The 20,336-nt window shown below is 48.5% G+C and overlaps 1 protein-coding gene across 1 annotated transcript; it reads left to right on the forward strand.

Moving 5' to 3' along the window:
* Positions 1 to 18,885: 18,885 nt before the first annotated feature.
* LOC134509167 (olfactory receptor 2D2-like) lies at positions 18,886 to 19,842 on the forward strand. Its single transcript, XM_063321650.1, has one exon. The coding sequence runs from the start codon at positions 18,886 to 18,888 to the stop codon at positions 19,840 to 19,842; it is 957 nt and encodes a 318-aa protein (XP_063177720.1).
* Positions 19,843 to 20,336: the final 494 nt, after the last annotated feature.

Raw genomic sequence — 20,336 nt, forward strand, 5'->3', positions numbered from 1 at the left:
TCCTATGTTCCAGTTTGTGCCCATTGCCTCTTGTCCTGTCCCCGGGCACCACTGAAAAGAGCCTCGCCCCATCGTCCTGACACCCACCCTTTAAGTATTTATAAGCGTTGATAAGGTCACCCCTCAGACGTCTTTTTTCCAGACTGAAGAGACCCAAATCCCTCAGCCTTTCCTCATAAGAGAGGTGTTCCAGTCCCCTAATCATCCTCGTAGCCCTCCGCTGCACCCTTTCCAGCAGTTCCCTGTCCCTCTTGAACCGGGGAGCCCAGAACTGGACACAGTACTCCAGGTGCGGTCTCACCAAGGCAGAGTAGAGGGGGAGGATGACCTCCCTTGACCTGCTGGCCACGCTCCTCTTGATGCACCCCAGGATGCCATTGGCCTTCTTGGCCACAAGGGCACATTGCTGACTCATGGTCATCCTGTTGTCCACCAGGACTCCCAGGTCTCTTTCCACAGAGCTGCTCTCCAGCAGGTCAGCACCCAACCTGTACTGGTGCATGGGGTTGTTCCTCCCCAGGTGCAGCACCCTACACTTGCCCTTGTTGAACTTCATAAGGTTCCTCTCTGCCCAGATCTCCAACCTGTCCAGGTCTCTCTGTATGGCGGCACAGCCTTCCGGTGTGTCAGCCACCCCACCCAGCTTGGTGTCATCAGCAAACTTGCTGAGGGTGCACTCTATCCCCTCATCCAGGTCATTGATGAATATGTTGAACAGGACTGGACCCAGTACTGACCCCTGGGGAACACCACTCGTCACTGGTCTCCAACTAGACTCTGTGCCCCTAATCACAACCCTCTGAGCTCTATCTTTCAACCAGTTTTCTATCCACCCCACTGTCCATTCATCTAACCCACACTTCCTAAGCTTCCCTATGAGGATGCTGTGGGAGACCGTGTCAAACGCCTTGCTTAAGTCAAGGTAGACCACATCTACCGCCCTCCCCTCATCTATCCATCTAGTCATGCCATCGTAGAAGGCTATCAGGTTAGTCAGACATGATTTCCCCCTGGTGAATCCATGCTGAGTACTTCTGATAGCTTTCCTTTCCTCCACGCGCCTTGAGATGACACCCAGAACGAGCTGTTCCATCATCTTTCCAGGGATGGAGGTGAGGCTGACCGGCCTGTAGTTCCCCGGCTCCTCCTTCTTGCCTTTCTTGAAGACTGGAGTGACATTGGCTTTCCTCCAGTCCGCAGGCACCTCGCCTGTTCTCCAGGACTTTTCAAAGATGATGGAGAGCGGCCCAGCAATGACTTCCGCCAGCTCCCTCAGCACTCTCGGGTGCATCCCATCAGGGCCCATGGACTTGTGAATATCTAGATGATCTAATTGGTCCCTCACTCGCTCCTCCTCAACCCAAGGGAAGTCGTCTTCTTTCCCTGTTACTTTATTCAATGCCTGGGACTCCTGAGGGCTGGGCCGAGCAGAAAAGACCGAAGCAAAGAAGGCATTCAGTAACTCTGCCTTCTCCACATCCTCCGTCACCATGACTCCTGCCTCATTCAGCAGTGGGCCTACAACTTCCCTGGTCTTCCTTTTGCTTCCAATATACTTGTAGAAGCTCTTTTTGTTTTGCTTGATGTCCCTAGCCAGGTCTAATTCCAAGGCAGCCTTGGCTTTCCTTGTTTCATCCCTGCACGCTCTGGTGGCATTCTTGTAATCCTCCCAAGGGGTCAGTCCCTTCTTCCACTTATTATAAACTTCCTTCTTCCACTTGAGCTTTTTCTGAAGCTCCCTGCTCAACCATGCAGGTCTCCTGCGTCCCTTGGCCAATTTCTTTCTCTTAGGGATGCATCGATCCTGAGCTTGGAGGAAGTGGTCTTTGAATATCAACCAGCTTTCTTGAGCCCCTTTGCCTTCCAGAGCCCTAACCCACGGGATCTCTCCAAGCAGTTTCTTAAAGAGGTCGAAGTTAGCCCTCCTGAAATCCAAGGTTGTAATTTTACTTCTTGTTGTTGTTTTGTGGATAGTACCCATGATCCTGAACTCAATCATTTCATGATCACTACAACCTAGGGTGCCCCCAACCTTAATGTCCTCTACCAATCCCTCTGTGTTTGTCAGTACCAGGTCCAGGAGTGCTCCTCTCCTTGTTGGCTCCTGTACCACCTGTGTCAAAAAGTTGTCATCAATGCACTGGAGGAGCCTCCTGGACTGTGCATGCCTGGCTGTGTGGTCTTCCCAGCAGATATCGGGGTGATTGAAGTCCCCCATGAGAACCAGGGCCTGCGCTTGCGAGGCTACCTTCAGTTGTCTGTAGAAAGCCTCATCAGTCTCCCCATCCTGATCAGGTGGCCTGTAATAAACACCCACAACAGTGTCCCTCATATTTGCCTGTCCCTTAATCCTCACCCATAAGCTCTCGACCCGCTCTTCATCCGCCCCTAGTGAGAGCTCGATGCATTCCAAATGCTCTCTCACATAGAGTGCAATTCCACCACCACGCCTCGCTGGTCTGTCTTTCCTGAAAAGGACATAGCCATCCATGACAGCATTCCAGTCATGCGAGTTGTCCCACCACGTCTCAGTAATTGCAATGAGATCATGGCCCCGCAACCGCACACAGACCTCCAGCTCTTCCTGCTTATTCCCCATGCTGCGTGCATTGGTGTATAAGCATTTCAGAGAGGGAGTTGTGTGTGTAGTTTTGACCCTTGAGATGTGGTGTGCCTTCTGGCTTTCAGAAATACTGGCACACTGGCCCACGAGCGCTGAGCAACTACACCCTGGCACCTCACCAGCAAGCCCAGTACCATCCCCACCCCCCTTCAGATCTAGTTTAAAGCCCTCTCAATGAGCCCCGATAACTCTTGTCCTAGAACCCTTTTTCCCCTGGAGGTCAAGGTATTCCTGCCTGCTACCAGCAGGCCAGGCGTTTCGTAGATCAGGCCATGATCAAAGAACCCAAAGTCCTGCTGGCAGCACCAAGCTCGAAGCCAGGCATTGATCTGCTGGGTCCTTCTATTTAGCCCCTCATCATTCCCCGCAACTGGGGGAATAGACGAGAACACAACTTGCGCTCCCGATCCCTTGACCAGCCGTCCCAGGGTCTTGAAATCTTTCTTCATTGCCCTTGGACTTCTTCTCGTTACCTCGTCGCTGCCTACCTGAAAGAGCAAAAGCGGATAGTAGTCTGAGGGCCGTACCAGGGAAGGAAGCATCCTCTTCACGTCCTTGACCCGGGCCCCAGGGAGGCAGCAGACCTCCCTATGTACCGGGTCCGGCCTGCATATTGGGCCTTCTGTTCCCTTCAGTAATGAGTCACCTATGACAAGGACCCGTCTTTTCTTCTTTACCGCAGAGGTTTTGATGCAGGGGGAGGTCTGACTAGACCTTGCTGACGGCTCCAGGGTAGGAGAAATAGGAGAAGTATTGTGCTCGTCATCATCCAGGTTCCTCTGTAGAGCACTGTACCTGTTAAGTAATGGCACCTGGGAAGATGGGGTAGTCATCGGGCAGTCTCGAGTGCAGCGCCTGTTGCGCCGCGCAGGAACTTCCTGCCATTGCCCCCTGTCCTCCAGGTTACCGCCTTCAGTTGAGGTGAGAGAGGATATGGAGCTCTCTGTTGCAGGGGTTCTATCTGCCTGCTGGGTTTCTGTCATGGGATGCAGGATTCTGCTCCAGGAATCTATCTCCCTCTCGCATTCCCTGATGCTCCTCAACCTACTTACCTCCTCCCTGAGCTCCATGACTACTCGGAGAAGATCCTCTACCTGAGCACATCTCCTACAGGTATGCCCATCATTGCCATCCGACACTGGCGTAAGAGCAGGGCATACCCTACAGCCCGATGTCTGTGTGGTAGCATGTTCCCACAAGAGCTCCGTCTGAGAGGCGGCATCAGACCTGGTGGTTGTGGAGCTCATGGACGCCACAGTCATCTTGCGAGTAGTTACCATCACTACCTAGCCGGGTTAGCAGTCTTTCAGCTCTGTCCTGCACGAACTGCTGTGCAGACCGCTGTGATTGGACTGGTGTGTCACACCCTGCTTGGCCGCCCCCTTCTCCAGCCCAGGAAGTACACTCTCGTTGTGGTGCACCTGGGTGATACCTCGGGTCACACCCAGGGAACGCCCACTTGCAGCTCGCTTGCTCAGTGTTTGCTCAGTGCGCAGCGACCTGGTTGCTGCGCTCCCAAGGGGTTTCTTTTATGAGGGGAGAGAGTGGTCCCACCCTCTGCTCGTTAACACCTGCCGCCGGGGGTGGTGGCTCCGCCCTCGGCTCCTCAGCTGCCCCCGCCTCCCAGAAGGGCCGGGTACCGGCTCGGGCTGGTCCCTTTTCCCGGCTTTAAAAGCCTCAAAAACGAGCCCCTGGCCGTTTCTTTGCCGCGATTTCCTTCCCCAGCACAGACTTACCTGCACTGGAGCTGATCTCCTCGGCAAATCAAATTCACAGAAAGATTGAATTGTTTCTCACAGGTTCCCGTCTTCTCCTTCCTCTGCTGGGCCAAAGCAGACTCCAAACCTCACTGTGGAGAGTGGAGAAAACCTCTGCAACCGCTGCTCAAGACAGATCTCCTTGCATGCCCACACTGCTGACCCAGGGGGTGTTCTCAAGAGAAATGATAGACTGGTGCTCATGCCAAGGAAAGCAATCAAGTTGCAATCATTGCTATGCCACAGGTTGCCTAGGGCCAGGGTCAGGTTTTTCAGCACTTGGGGATTCTTGCTTGACCACTGAGGCAGCAGCTGGGCTTTTCACTGCCGCCCTCTAAGTCAGAAGCAGCCTCTCAGGCAGACATACCTGCTGTAGAACTGCTGCCTCCAAACTCTGGGTCACATTGTCCTTGGGCCTTGGACACCCGAAAATGTATGACTAAGGAACAGATCATGCAAGTCCACTGTTAGGCAAGAGAAGGCTGCCAGGAGCCTTCCAGCACCTTACGTGTCATGGTGATCTCAATGAGCCCATTCATTCCCCATCAAGGGAGGTGTCCATGCTGATTTTCTCTGGCCATACAGTACCCAGACAGACATGAGGTCTCCATCCTCCGAGTGGAGAAGGCGCACTTCGAGCGCACACATATCCACCTTGTCGATAGATACTGTCTAGATAGAGGTAGGGCCAGGCACAAAGGTTCCCCAGGGACTGGCTGGACCCAGGACTCTCCTCCCAAAGGCCTCTTTCTCGCAGTCAAGCTCAGACCTTCAACACCACATCTCTGCAAAGCAAATTTCACTCTTGAAGTATGAACTCAACTTCCTTTGAGCCCCCAAAAGTGTCTTTAACACAAATGTCTGGTTCAAACATTCATTCAATCTCCAAGACCTTACATCATCACCAAAGGCATTGTGTTTGGGGTTGAGGAAGACATGTACAACAAGCCTTTCAAAAGGACAACAAGGTCTCAAAAGTAGTCACTGTGAGGAATGTGTGAAGGTGTTGGTAACTTCTAGTTTCCTTACTCCTGCTGGTGTTGAACTTGAGCTAACTTCTTGAGATTAAGTCCTAGCAGACACAGCAATGCCTCAGAAGGAGATTATGAAATTGCAGGATTATGTACCTGAGCGTGTTTACAAAGTAACCAAACAAGAAAACAGATTTTGGTTTGGTTTGGGTTTTTTTTAATGAAAAAGGTAACAGCAACATGTCAGACGGGTCTTCTTGTTCTAACCCTGCTCAGGGTTTCCATGGTTATGTTAGTGGTCTCAAAAAAAACAACACCAGAAGCAGCCCCTACCCACTGTGAGGCAGCAATGCCCAGTCCTTGCAGCAGGACTGAGGGCTGTCCTTGTACCCACAGGCAGAAGGATCTCTGCTGCCTGTCTCCCTCTGCAGGTTGGAAAGGTGTGGCTCCTTGCTGGGAGTCAGAGGGGCTGGAAGCTGCACTAACTCCTTCCTAGGCACTGCCAGACACTGCCACTGCTCCCGTCATGATTTCCTCTCCCAACACCTATGCCAATGCAGAGGAGTTCTCTCTCCATCCTGGGGGGGAATGTGGAAGGCAATGGAGTGAGTGACAGGAGAAGTGTTCTGCCTGGTTGGGGTGCTCTACAGCTGTGTCAGGGATCGACCTCATGAGGCTGTAGGGCCCAATGCTGATCCCGTGCCTGGCTGGTTGGGCAGGGGAAGCAACCCGGGGCACAGGGCCGGGCTGGGCCAGCTCACAGCCACTGCTGGGGAGAAAAACAAGTAAACAACCTCAAAAACTGCTTTCTGCCCAGACCTGCCTTCTGTTTTCCAGAACAAATTCTGCAGAAGCAGTCAGGAACATAAAGAGATGATAAGGAGAAGAGTTCCCAGGGTACATCTTCATAATTCAGAAAGACACAGAGGAAAGGAGAGAAACAGTGAGAGTTGGTTGAAGAACAGACTGAGAGAAGGTGAGATGAGAGCAGAGGGAGGGATGGACAGGAAGACAGTAAGTAAAGAAGTTCCTCCTCATATGAAGGTGGAACTTCCTATGCTCAAGTTTGTGCCCGTTACCTCTTGTCCTGTTGCTGGGCACCACTGAAAAAAGACTGGCCTTATCCTCCTGACACCCATCCTTTAAGTATTTATAAACATTGATAAGATCCCCCCTCAGTCTTCTTTTTTTCCAGTCCAAAAAGACCCAAGGCCCTCAGCTTTTCTTCATAAGAGAGATGTTCTAGTCCCCTAATCATCTTTGTAGCCCTTTGATGTACCCATTTCATTATTTCCTTTTTATTTTATTATTAGTATTTCATTAAAGTAGTTTAGTTCCTTCTAAACTTGTAAATCTCTTTATCTGTCCTCCTCCTTTCCTTGGAGAGAGAGGTGGGAGAGAGCATCTGTCGTCTCATCATTGGCCGATTTGGCCCAAACCAGGACAGCAAGGTGGCACATCAATTTACCAGAATTGCTAGCTTATCCAAGTGTAAAATCCCATGCTATGGGACCTGATAACCCCCCTAAGCACTTGCCCAAATCCTTCCACACACCCTGCCACCCAGGGACTGACCACCCCAGGGCATGTTTCACTGTTGCCTCACCCAAATATTGTCTCCTACACCAGAATGACACTGGATTCCACAAACCTGACAATAAGGCAATGGTGTTAATTAGTACAGCTGTTAATTAAACACCTCACATATAGGCGAACAGGGACCTCAGGAGCCTGCACCTCAAAAGAACCCACATCAGTCCTGTATGGGAAGAGGGAGGTGTATTCCCTCATCCTCTCCACAAAACACCTCCCCCAGCACAGTAAGGTCCTCAATGCGAGGACAAAGCACATAGCCTTTGGTTCTGTTAACATGTTCCAAGTACAAACAAATAAAGAGATAAGCAGTTGTCCTGGTTTGAGGTAAAACAGAACCAACTTTCTGTTCAGTAATTTTACCTATTAGCTAGGCCTCTTCTAACTCTCTGAAATTAACAGCCTGTTGTGTCGAAAATGGTTCGTTCTCAGAGTGATAAGACCAATGTTTACAGTTAGTGCCAAGGAACGGTACACACAGAGGCTCTTGCTTATACTTATTTCTATAACAACCAAGGTCATCTAATTTCGTTATTTGCCCCATTGGAGCGTCGGAAGTGGAAAAGTATAGAGGGGTCCCACCTGCAGGGAGAAGTGGACAGGACAGGTGACCCAAAATTGACAAACAGGGGTATTCCATCCCATCTGCCCCATGCTCAGTATAAAAGCTGAGGGTGAGGGATCAAAGTGTCAGCTCTCTCTCCTTCAATGGCTGACATCCAAGGAGGACCCTGTCTGTTTATCTTCCTTTGATCCCGATCTGTGGGTTCCTGACTCCAGCTGTGGAATCCAGTTCCCACCCATCGCTGAGTCCAGTCTGGAACTTCCCCAGTGCCTGCCAGTGATGTCATTCTGGGAGCTTAATATGGTTTTGTATATACTGCATCTATTTCATTATTTTCCTTTTTATTTTTTTATTAATATTTCATTAAAGTAGTTTAGTTTCTTCTAAACTCGTAAATCTTTTTATCTCTCCTCCTTCTCTCCATGTACGAGAGGTGAGGGGGAGCATCTGTCACCGGCCATTGGCCAATTTGGCCAAAACCATGACAGCAGTGCAGCAGGAACACTCTGTGACCCACACAAAAGCCTTTCATTTAGTAACTATTGCAACCATAGCATGCTCAATTCAAAACTACCATTATTTCAAGCCTCACATTAAGCACCAAAAAGACTGGTGTGAGTTGACCTTGTCTGGCCACCAGATGTCCACCAAGCTGCTCTCTCAGTCCCCTTCCTCAGTGGGACAGGGGGAGAAAAATAAGGTGTTTAACTCGTCGATCAAGATAAAGGCAGTTTAATGGAGAAAAGCAAAGGCTGCACATAGAAGCAAAGCAAAGCAAAAAGATCTATTCTCTACTTGCCATCAGCAGGCGATGTCCAGCCACTCCTGGGAAGCAGGGCCAGAGTTTGTGTAGCTGTTGCTTCAGAAGACAAACACCTTAATAACAAATGCCCCCCAACTCCTCCTCCTTTCTTTTGCATTTCATTGCTGAGCATGATGTCATATGATACGGAATATCCTTTTGGTCAATCTGGGTCTGCCGTTCTGGCTATGTCCCCTCCCAGCCTCTTGCCCACCCCCAGCCTACTGACCTTCAGGAGAGGGAGTTGGAGAGACAGCCTTGCTGCTGTGGAAGCACTGCTCAGCAGTAGTCAAAACATTAGTGTGTTATCAGCGCCGTTCTAGCTACAAATGCGAAGCACAGTACTATAAGGACTAATAAGAGGAAAGTTAACTCCATCCCAGAGAGACCCAGTGCCTGTGTGCTAACATGTGAGTAAATGTGTTTGTGCAGGCCCGTTGCATGTGTTTTCACCTATATATGTGTGTGAGATGTGCACATACATCTATGTACACATGCTTTGTAATAATACATACATGTGTGTCCAAATAACCATGCATGTATGTGCATCCTTTGTGTGTGTGAGCACGTTTTCACATGAGTCTATGTGTATGTGGTTGTGACATTCCTTATGATGTCAATAAGTGAGATCATGATGAAAACAAGGGGTCCAACTGAAACCTTCAGAACCTGCTGCTCTGTAGTGCTCATAGAGCAGTAGAGAGTGCCATGAGCAGCACATTCCCTCGTGATGAGTGACCCACAAGAACACACAAATACACATGATCATGCCGATCTGCATGGAGTTATGCACAACTTTGTGCACCCACATGCATTCACAGGGATCCGCATGCACAAATGTCCACACAAGCAAGCACACATACATCCACACAAGTTAGCTATGGACTTAAGCGAGATGCTCGATCTCACCCCAACAGAGAAGATCTGGAGCACTTCGGGGTAGAATAAAGCTCCAGACACATCAGTAGTGTATGCGGACAACTCCCAGACACTTCCCAGAGTGGGCAGGAAGCCAAACAGGCTGGCAGTATTCTTAAATTCAATCCCAGCAACACAGCCCACTCACCTGAGGAAGAGACAACAAATGCCTGTCTGGCAAGTTGGGAGGGAGCAAGGTGGGAGGAGGGGGGTGGAGGAAGAAAGAAGAGTGCAACATGCCCTCTCATACGGAAGTGTCAGGCTAAGGATTGCACGAGTGCAAGTAGCTGGGCCCAGGCCAACATCAGCTGCTTACATGGGACCTTTCTGGCACATCTTCTGCCTGTATGAACACACTCCTGTCCTTGAAATCCTTGTTCCTGTCATTCCAGCACACCATGGGGGCTGTGCCCTGTCCAGTTTCTGCAGCCTCCTAAATCTGCTAGTGAAAGCTCTGGTGTATGATCACCCTTCACCATTCCCAGAGGAAAGGTAGAGTGGGACATGCTGAGTAGGCCCCTTTCAGGACCTGTACCTTGGGGTTAAGGAAGGTTTCTCCAGAGCCATGAGGCTCTGCCTTGCTTTGTCTCTCCCCAGAAATGTCCTCGCAGCCTCAGAAGATATCCTGCAGATGTGGACCCTCACCAGTGCTGGGCTCTGGTGGGGATCCTGGGGCCTGCAGGAGGCCCTTAGAGGGCAGTATCCCCACAGGCTCTTGGGGAAGGATGTTTCTCTTGCTCTGCATCAAGTTGTGCTGGGGAGGTGGCTTGAACAGAAGATGATCTTTAAGGATGGCACATTTTCCTGTATAGTGGGAGAAGAAAGGGAGAGAGTTGCATTGCAGGAAGAGAGGATGGGGTGTTGCTTACATGTCCCAAGGGTAGCCAGAAGCTTTCCAAATTATTGTTTTCACCAGCAGGCGTGAAGATATTAGAGGATGTAATCTACCTGAGGAAGGGGAGCTCCTGAACTGCTTGCAGGTAATTGCTGGGCATGCTGGTATGCATCCACCCAAAGTCCTGCTCAAGGATCCCTGCAGCAGAAACTAAACCTCTACTCTGACCCAGCACACCTTCCAGCCCCTCACAAACAAAACTGAAGGGAGGAAGAAATGAAAACCTGCTGAGAGGGTAGGTAATTACCTTAAGAGAGAGAGGAAATGACACGATAATAAAAAATTTCCATCTTCTAATTAGCAATTTTTTGCATGTTGAAGAGAGTGTGTTTAACAGTAATTAATGCTGGAGGTAGCTTCATCAGCTCAGCTTTATTTCTATTTCCTCACCTCAGTATTTGCAGCTCATAACAAGTTGAGCTTGTCCCAGACTCTCAGCCCACTGCTGCAACATGACTTCCTGCACAGAAGCTCTGGCTGGTTCAGCACCCCCGCATCATTCTCTAAGGAGTTTGCAGTCACCAGGGAGCCACAAGGTTTAATGTATTCATTTCTTTGTTTATTTATTTTCTGCAAACTTGAGGAACATTTGAGTCTTTGTCAAGAGGGGCTATTCTATATGTCTTATGTTGTTTCCTTACATGTAGATGTGGTCTGGCTGAATGCCTGGAATTGGCCTGGCAGCTTCAACTCCAATGCAGTTTCTTTCTTTTAGGACATAACAACCCCCTAAGCCTGACAAAACACCTCAGTTAGGAGCAGCCAGGCAGGGCTGACCAGTGCCTCTTTTCGCTTTGTAACACTGGGCATTCGGCAACTTGCTAACAGTGCCCGGAGGGGCTGGACGCTGGCCCTAGAACTCCTGGTTCCCAGCAGGGTTTTCTCTACTGTTCCTAGCAAGGGCAGAAGAGCAGGCCAATGCTGTCCCAGACAGATAACCAGGGTTGGCTCTGTCTTCCCAACCAGCACAAAGTCCATGGCCCACACCTTAGAGTCATGGGTGGCTGCACCAGCGTAGGAGAAAAGCCAGCTAATCCTGGGCGAACTAACGAGATGGAACTTGGAGCCTTCTCTCTTCTTTCCATCCGCACCCTCTGAGTTCTCCATACAAGATTTTGAACTATGGCAAAGAGGCACCAGGGGTTTGTGTTATTAGCTCTTCCCAATGAGCTCTGGGGATGACTCACCTTGCAAGTACACAGCCAGTTAAGCAATTCAGAAATGAACGCAGTGTGAAATTACCATGTACAAAACAAGTTGGCATAGGAGCTTGACATTTTGTGACAGAAAATCTTTGTCAAAGCTCTGTAAGGTCATCTTTACTCTGATCTACCACTTATTCCTTAAGCAAAGCAGAATCAGACCTTCATCTGGGATAAACTGGTTACCATAATTTAGAACAGTGAGGGTAAATTGACCCTCTGATGCCAAGACAGACGATGAGTTTACACAGCCACTGCCTGGACACCCTACTTTTGTCTGGGCAGTCATTTTCTTTAGGCATGACAAAGAAGTACCAACGCAGAATAAGACATTGCTTTATAAAGAATTGCAAACTGAAGAAAGTCTACATTCCTGAGAGCTGGAGAAGCAGTAAACTGCACATTGTGGATCCAGCTCTGTTGATTGATCCCATGTCTGGGCAAAGCCTAGAATCCCACACTCTGGAAGACTGCAGTTTGGACTCCTGGGTTTTCAGTACGGAGGGGTGGCTGTTGAGCTCTAGTTCGAAGGGTTGGACTTGGGAGTCCATGTCTGGAGGAAATGTGTGGCCTAGTGGTTAGAGCAAATGGTGCTGGAAGTCACAGTCCCCTGGTCAAATTCTCAAGTCTCACAAAGAAGGGTGAGGTCTGTTCTTCATAGACCCCCACATCGCTGTTCCTCTCTGCTTTCCTGAAGTGTATGATCCAACATTTAGAGAAGCAGAGCACAAAAGTGAAGACATCTATGTTGCCTTTCCTTATTCAGGAGCAAGCAAGCAGTGCTCCACAATAAGAGGAAGACAGACATTCAGGCCCAGGAATAGTTCCATGGGAAGCCTGAATCCCTTACCTAGTGTGGAAAAAATCACCTCGCATCATTTCCTTCACAGGCAGAGCTCAGGCCCCTGACACTTTCAAAGATCATCTAGTTACTCCAGCACAACTCAAGCCTAGCACAGAGCATTTCTGCCTCTCAGAGGCAAGCAGGTCATTAACCATAAAACCTGAAGAAGCCAAAAGGCTCCTGACCCCATAGGAAATGATGTCTCCTGAGTCAAGCCTTAGTGGGAGAAATCTTCTGGTGGCCAGTCTCTTCCTTCCTGCCCTGGGATTTGGATAGGGGGAACAAGTGACGAGCAATTTTCTCTGCTCTTAAGGGGACAGTCACTGTGGAAAATGAGTCCTCCATGGCAGGAGGTAACACAAGAAACCTTGCCCACGACCATGTGGGAGATGGTTCTGGAGGTCCCTGCAGCCACAATGTTTTTCCAGATCCAGCCCCAGCTGTGGTCAAAGAGACACAGAAGGTGTGAACATGTTGAATGAGCTCATGTCTTCTGTTTGTACTTCTTAGTGACTACTCAGTCTTGGAAAATTCTTCCTCCAAAACCTGAAGCAATTCTAAGTGATTTAATTTGCTTTACAGGCCACCCAGGAAGTTATGAACATAAAGGGACAGGAAAAGATTTCTCCCATGAGCAGAACCAGAATCAGATGTAAAAGGGACAGAAAAATGCATCATAGCATTAGCTAGTAGTGCACACATATTGTAACATATTCACTATTTGGTCTCTCACATGCCTTTTTTTCATGAAACCCTGAACCCTCTCTCACACGTCTTTGCAATTTTACTGGGCATGAACACAACAAGAATCATCCTCCTATTGGGACCCAGACCACAATATTCTTACCCTGGTTTTGTGTGCAAATGAAGCTAATAATTCACCATTCAGTTTCCCACAGACACAGACCACCTCTTTTCTCCAGGTGCCTCATTGTTTTTCCGTCTCTCTGATTCTCTTTCTCCTGTCTCTCCTTCGGACCCAACCCACTCCCACCTTGGCACAAAGACTGATCTTTGTGTGTCACCTCAGAAGACCTCACTGCAAACACCTGCACTGCTTCAGGAAAGAAAATTCAGCTAATTACTCCTTTTGGTTACCATGGCTGCTTTTGTCACCTTCCAACACAGCTGCTCTCCAGAGCCACCAAAGACTAATGGCCAAAAGCACTGTGCATAGAGGAAAAAACTAGTCCACAGATATAGGAATCTCTCAGGGCTTCATGAAGGCTGCACTTACTGCCACACTAGTGATTCTCCAGTACCATAAAAGAGATATTACGAGTAGAACAGCTCACAGTGGTGGAGGGGGTGTGAGGTCTGAGGGGAGGAGGTTAAACAGAGTAGCTTCTCCTTCATGTAGCTGATGCTACCAGTCTCAGAGTGTCTTTTCTGCTCAGCTGGCCTTCAGCTCCTGCAAGGAGATTTCCTTTCTGCTGGACTTTCTGACATCCAAACATGATGACATTCAGAGTATAAAAAGTGAACAACCAGACAAATGAACTTTGAAGAGAGCAATGAACTTGAACTGGCTTCAACCCATGGATTTGTTCCCTGCAAGTGGGACATCATCATGATGGTGAGTGTATAGGGACAGGTAAAGTGTATTGTAATCCAACTGTATATTGGAATTCATATATTGTGCTTGTGTTGTGATTTCAGTACATTGTTGTGTCACTTTGCTAAATCCAAATGCCATGTAACATCACATATCTTCAGATAAGTGAATCTGGTATTCTGCATTAAACTGTCCTTGTGTGGAATTTCTAGAAGAACCTGGTCAGAGATTATTGGACTATGACAGTAAGTGATGTGAAATCCCACCCAGCTGCCTACCAGAGGTGGAGATGGTATCCACTGCAGGTTTGTATTTCAATTTGCTACGTGATTAATTTTATAAGGGATTAATGTAAATCTCTGACAGAACTTCCAACAGGTGGCTTTATGCTTTACAGAAGCAGACACACGTATTTATTCTTTTAATTTTATGTTTTCTGGATGCTTCATTCTTTTGGCTATCTCATTGGCTCTTACCCTGATTTAAGATATATTTGACCATGGGTAGTATCTCTACCAGTAGTCATTACACCTCACATAAGACTGTCAACAAAGTTGACATTTCCCTTCCCTCCACTCTATTTCCAAACACATTTATTAGCTTATAATTAAAAATACTCAAAATAATATGTTCCATGTTAAATGAGTCAGGGCCCTTCCACATGTGAAATGCAGCACCTGACACTAGCAGTCCATCATTCAACTATTCCATTGGCTTGGCTATAGAAACACTTCAAGGCATTTGGCAAAGTCACGAAAGAAGGAATTTCTCTCCCCAAATGCAGACCCCTGAAATGGTAGATGGGTAACAAGTCATTTTTTACACTCAATGGGAGGAGAGTAGCTCTTCAAAAGGGCAGTTATTTCACCATTCTTAGGCATTTTATTTTGTAGCAAGAGGAATCATTCTTCCAAACTTCTTCCCTCTGCACAGGGGTGATCAAAGGAGTCCAGGTGAGCGTCTCAGATGGAGACATCACTGTGGCAGCTGAAAAAAAAACAGTATAGGTCTTATTTCACCTAATCATAGAGGTCTCCAAGTGGGACACTTGAATCTGAACTGGTTGTCTGCCCCCACCTTCCAGAAGCAACAGTATTTCTGGAGATGATTCATGTATCTCCTCCATACATCTGTTCTGGAATGGGAGAAATATCTCTCTAAACATACCAATTTTCACGCACATGTGCTGATTCATGCATGTTTTGAATACTCCAGGGCATCTACATATCAACAGCAATACGGGGCAATTGAACTAAGCCTCCAAGGTGAATCCTATCATTCCTGTTCTTGTTTCTTGCAGAGATCATATGTAAAAGTTGGTCTTGTAAGCTGGTCATCTCTAAAAGTTGGTCTTGTTGGTCATCTGTAAAAGTTGGCCCCTCCGAAAAACTGAAACAGGGAGGACTAATGAAATAGTCCAGGCTGTCTTAAATGAACTGGGTAATGCTTACTGGGCAATAGACTCAAATCAATGTATGGGGTCCACTTGAAGACTCAGAACCCTCTAGCCGACAAACCGTATGTAGTACTGGGGTCTGCACTGCTGTGTTTTCTCTTGGTCCCACATTTAGTACCTCCTTTCCCCAAGCTAGCTCCTGCTCTGGCTCCAGGCTGCCAGGAAGCAATCTGGGCCACAGTAGACAGGGCACCAGTCACTTGGATATGACATCTACATCTGGGCCCACATACCTGTGCCCAAGGACATGGCAATGTCCATCATCATCAGCTCTGCTGTCCTTGATGGTAGTTGTGGAAAACCTTTAGAAAGCCCACTGACTGGGCAAATGTCAGGCACTGTGAGTGCAATGGCTTCAGGAGGAAGGGAAGGCATTGGGGTCTGTCACCAGGGCAAGAAGTTCTCTGGACCATTGACACCAAGGGGGAGAGAGACTACACAGCAAACTTTTAATTTATATTGAATATGACGTTCATGGTACTAAATAATCCTGTTGGCCAGCCTGAGTCAAATGCCCAGACCTTGCTCCTCCTCATCCCTTCACCTGGCAAGGCTCGAAAACATTGAGACCTTGAATCTCACATAGCCTAGCCAGCTATAAAGTAAATATTTTCATGAATTCAAACACTAGAGTCTTCTAAAAGGGGAGTTCTCCCAAGTATTAAAAGAGAAGTTAGTCCTGTGTCGCTCAACCCAGGACAGCTTCCTCTCAGTTTCTATGCGAAGCTGAAAAAATCCTTGACCAGTGTAAACATCGCTTAGCAATAACTAAAACAACATGTGTTATCAACATTATTCTCACACCAAACCCAAAACATAGCATCTCCTAGAAAGAAAATTAACTCTATCCCAGCTGAAACCAGGACACAATTACACATCATTGCAATCACTAGTCCTCTGACATAAATTGGGATACGCAAGGCCTTGCTTAGGGGTGGCAGAGAGAACCCAGGACCTCTAGGAGAGGCAGGTTGACCTGGACCAGCAGTGGAATGTGAATGGGATACCCTAGGCCCTCTAAAGTGGACTGTAAATCCTTCCTGAGACACAGGCACAAATTCATAGGCTGGGATCCAGACGAAAAGTCAACACCGTCCAGCTGAACATCCACATGCAGTGCTAGGATGGGATTGTCTGAACATAGGACCCTGGAAGCAGTTCTGTTGCCCATGGGCTGTTTGAGGCATCTATATAGGTCAGAGAGCTATGACACAAGGGTTGGAGGCAACTCTGCCCCTCTTGGAGTGGCGGTGGGAGGCCAAAGAGACCCACTGGGCAGTGAAAATACTCTAGTGTGCAGGTGACAGGCTTCCTCCTTCAGCCACTACTGACAAGGTGAGGACCACGCATGTGGAGTCCAGATGTGGGCATCTCCATGTTGGTACTCACAGTCAGAGTGCGACTCTCAGCAGAAACTCACCCTTTCTTTGACATACATCTCAGCCATCATGAAGAGCCAGGGCACAAAAGTCCATTTGCACTGGCCACCCTTTCCTGCCTTGCCAGCCACTGGAGAGAAAAGGCAAGGCACCAGACAAGGCACTGTGGACTTATTTTGAAAAGGTGATTCAAAACTATGGGGACATATGGGCAGCTCAGCTCACTTCAGCCCAGATGGGTCTAGCCCCTATGTAGCAAAGTGAGATTTGGGTGGCCTCTCTCCTCTGAAGACAAATCCTGGCACCCCCGAAGGTGACATCCCATCCCACCTCGCAGGTCACCATGAACTGGAGAAAATGCCTGCTGCTTGTTTCTTTTTCTCCCCACTGAGCATTGGTAGACATAGGAAAAAAGACTGTCATGAGCCACAGCTGCCTGATTCTGGAGTCATTTCCAGTGTAGTCTTCTTCAGGGAGAGATCTGAATCCCTTTCCTGGGGTCTTTCTTATCTTTGCTGCAGTGTTTACAGAAGCCATTGCTTATTATTCTACCTCAGTTTTGCTCTTCCTCAGAGCAGGCTGAATTGCCACAGAGGTCTGGGGAAGGGTAGCCCTTGCTGGAGTTGTTTACACACTTTCCACAAGCTCAGAACTTCCTTCCCCCAGGAACTAGTTACACAGTGCTCACTCCCTGTAGTCCCAAGGAGAGGAGATGCAGCAAGACCCTTCAGGAGGCTGATTCCTTCTATAAGCAGTGGGAGAGTTTAGAGAGCAGATACATTCAGGTGCTGCTGCTGCCTCACAGCAGAAACTGCTGGAAGCAGAGTACAGGAGCGTAGCTGCCTATGTTGGGGTCTGCAGAGATAAGAAGCAAGGGAAGGAAGTGAACAGGAAGCAACCGGCTGTGGGATCCAGCCCCTGGGTTTTGTTTTCAGGCACCATCAGAGAAGTCAGTGTTCACAGTGAGGGTTACAGGTAGGTGCTGCATTTGCACAGGCAAATTTGGTGTTGTTACTTACCTCATGGGAGCTGGTGTGGTGTTGCTTAAACAAGACCTGTGCCTCTGTCTTGTCCTTTTCTGAGTGTCTTCCTTCCTGAGCTCACTCCTTCCTCCAGATACTGCCTCTGTGTCTTCAGCATTGCTGAGGTCTCAGGCAGTGAGGCTGTCACTGCTCAGTTAGAGCTCTGATGCTGCTCTGTGGGAGCCAGCTCAGGGGCACTCCCATACCTCAGCTGGGCTGTAGGAAGGGTCTGGGCAGGTGTGTGGGGACAGGGTGCCTGCACATGTCACTTCATCTCTCACAGTGAAATTTCATTTATCTTTCTCTCTCTCACTTTTGTCTCAGGGACCAGTCTCCTGTCTTCAGCTTTCTCACATTAGACCCTACGCTGCTCTCCAGCTGATTTTGGGACCCTCTTTCCATAACAGTACCTCATAGAACAGCTCTTCCCAGCCCAGGAGAGGGCTGTCATGGAGCTGGTGTGATTGACCATTTTGAGGTGCCAGTCCTTCCCAGCAACTGTCTGTTCTGTGTAGGCACCTGCCATGTTTGTGTCCAATTTACTGTAAAAGCTATAAAGTCATAAGATGGGAAATCGCATGCACATCGGTGTATCCTTCCCCAATTTTGCAGGAATGCAAGGAGAAGGATTGGGCAGAGGGCTTTGTTTCTCAGCATGGGGCTTCCCTGCTCACATACACAAATGCCTACTGCGTGTTTATCTCCATCACATACTAGATACTGTGCCTGCCCCATCTCAGCTCCCACTTGCCATCCCTTTCCCTATCACAGTAGAGAGCTCTGAGAGCACACGTTGAAGTGTGGAGGTGCAGGTTCTGTGCTGCTGGAGGAAGGCTGCCCAAATGCACTCAGAGACTGCAGCTAAAGGGTAAAAGATATGAAGCACATGATCTTCTCTGACCTATTTCCTTCCTTCTAGAGCAGTCTTGCTTCTTCACATTGCCTCATTGATTCAGATGTCCCTCTCCTCTCCTCTCCTCTCCTCTCCTCTCCTCTCCTCTCCTCTCCTCTCCTCTCCTCTCCTCTCCTCTCCTCTCCTCTCCTCTCCTCTCCTCTCCTCTCCTCTCCTCTCCTCTCCTCTCCTCTCCTCTCCTCTCCTCTCCTCTCCTCTCCTCTCCTCTCCTCTCCTCTCCTCTCTCCTCTTCTTTTTCTTACAGAAAACTCTCAGGTGTGTGTAAGCGTCCATGCTTTCTCCAGAAGAAGTTGCCATCACCATTCCTTTGTGAAATCACACATCAAGAAAAACTCTGTCTCGCAGCTCTCTGGCCTGGCAAGCGGGGAAAAGAAATATCTGCAACACAGCATGGAGAGAGGGGAATGGGACAACCAGACTTTGCTGATGGAGTTCCTCTTGCCAGGACTGGGGGATGCCCATGAACTCCAGACACCTCTCTTTGTCCTCTGCCTGACCATATACACAGTAACCATGGTTGGGAACATGCTCGTCATTGTGCTTGTCATCACAGACCCACATCTCCACACATCCATGTACTTCTTCCTGGTGAATCTGTCCAGCCTAGAGACCTGCTACAGCTACAGCATCCTTCCCAGGCTACTAGTCAGCTTCCTGCCTGGAGACAGGACCATCTCTGTGCAAGGATGTATGGCACAGTTTTTCTTCTTTGGTACTTTTGCAACTTCTGAGTGTTACCTTCTGGCTGACATGTCCTATGACCGGTATCTGGCCATATGTAAACCGCTGCATTATTCAGGCCTCATGAACTGGAAGGTATGCCTCCAACTGGTGACTGGATCATGGGTTGTGGGGCTGCTAATTTCTACAGGAATCACATCTTTCATAGCTCGCCAAAGGTTCTGTGGCCCCAATGCAATTGACCATTTCTTCTGTGAAGAAGCTCCATTGCTAGAACTTTCCTGCAGTGACACTGTCATGATCAGAATTCTTATTATCATATTATCTTTCCCAGATGTAGTTTTCCCATTTCTGTTCACTCTGGCATCCTATGTCTGCATCATAGCTGCCATCCTCAGGATCCCATCCAGCATAGGGAGGCATAAGGCCTTTTTCACCTGCTCCTCTCACCTCACTATGGTCATTGTTTTCTGTGGAACCCTCATCATTGTCTACATGCTGCCCAGAACAGTGCCACTGAGGCAGCTCAACAAATTGTTCTTTTTTCACACAGTCCTCACACCTCTCATCAATCCACTCATCTACAGTCTAAGGAACAGAGAGGTCAAGGGGACACTGGAGAGGTTGCTCAGGAGGGCTATTGCGTGCACTGACAGCTCCAACTAGGTGTGCATTTCAGGGCACAAATCTGTTTCTCCTGCAAATTCATGAAGAGAACATGGGAAGGAATGTGCTCCATCCCAGGACTACCTCTGCAAGTGTCTGGCTTTCACTTAGGATGTGCAATGGCAAGAAGCAGAAGGAGAAGAGCGCCTTAGGGAAACACATGCCAAATTGAGAGGAGAAGGTAATATCTTTCTCTGGCTTGCTTTTTCCTTAGAGGTAATGGAATGGTTGGGGCTATTGTATATGGGAAATGAAACCAAATGCTGAACTTGTCTTTATCAAGCAAATGAATAAAGCAGTCTGGGTTGAAATGTGACCTTGATCTTGGGGCAAGCGTGGCACCAGTTTTTCTAACTGTAACATCCTGGGGTGGGAATTGTCTTTAGCCATACACATTTCCAGTGAGAAAGTCATTCAGACTATGACCCTAGCATCGCTTTTATTCAGTGGACATCCTTGTCTCAACGCAGCTGCTCACATGCCTGCTGGTGCCT

Source organism: Chroicocephalus ridibundus, unplaced genomic scaffold (genome assembly GCF_963924245.1).
Source record: "Chroicocephalus ridibundus unplaced genomic scaffold, bChrRid1.1 SCAFFOLD_301, whole genome shotgun sequence".
NCBI classification, from domain to species: Eukaryota; Metazoa; Chordata; class Aves; order Charadriiformes; family Laridae; genus Chroicocephalus; species Chroicocephalus ridibundus.

Bases quoted from the DNA above. Each gene is read 5' to 3' on its own strand.
- LOC134509167 (XM_063321650.1), top strand. From the start codon at position 18,886: ATGGAGAGAGGGGAATGGGACAACCAGACTTTGCTGATGGAGTTCCTC.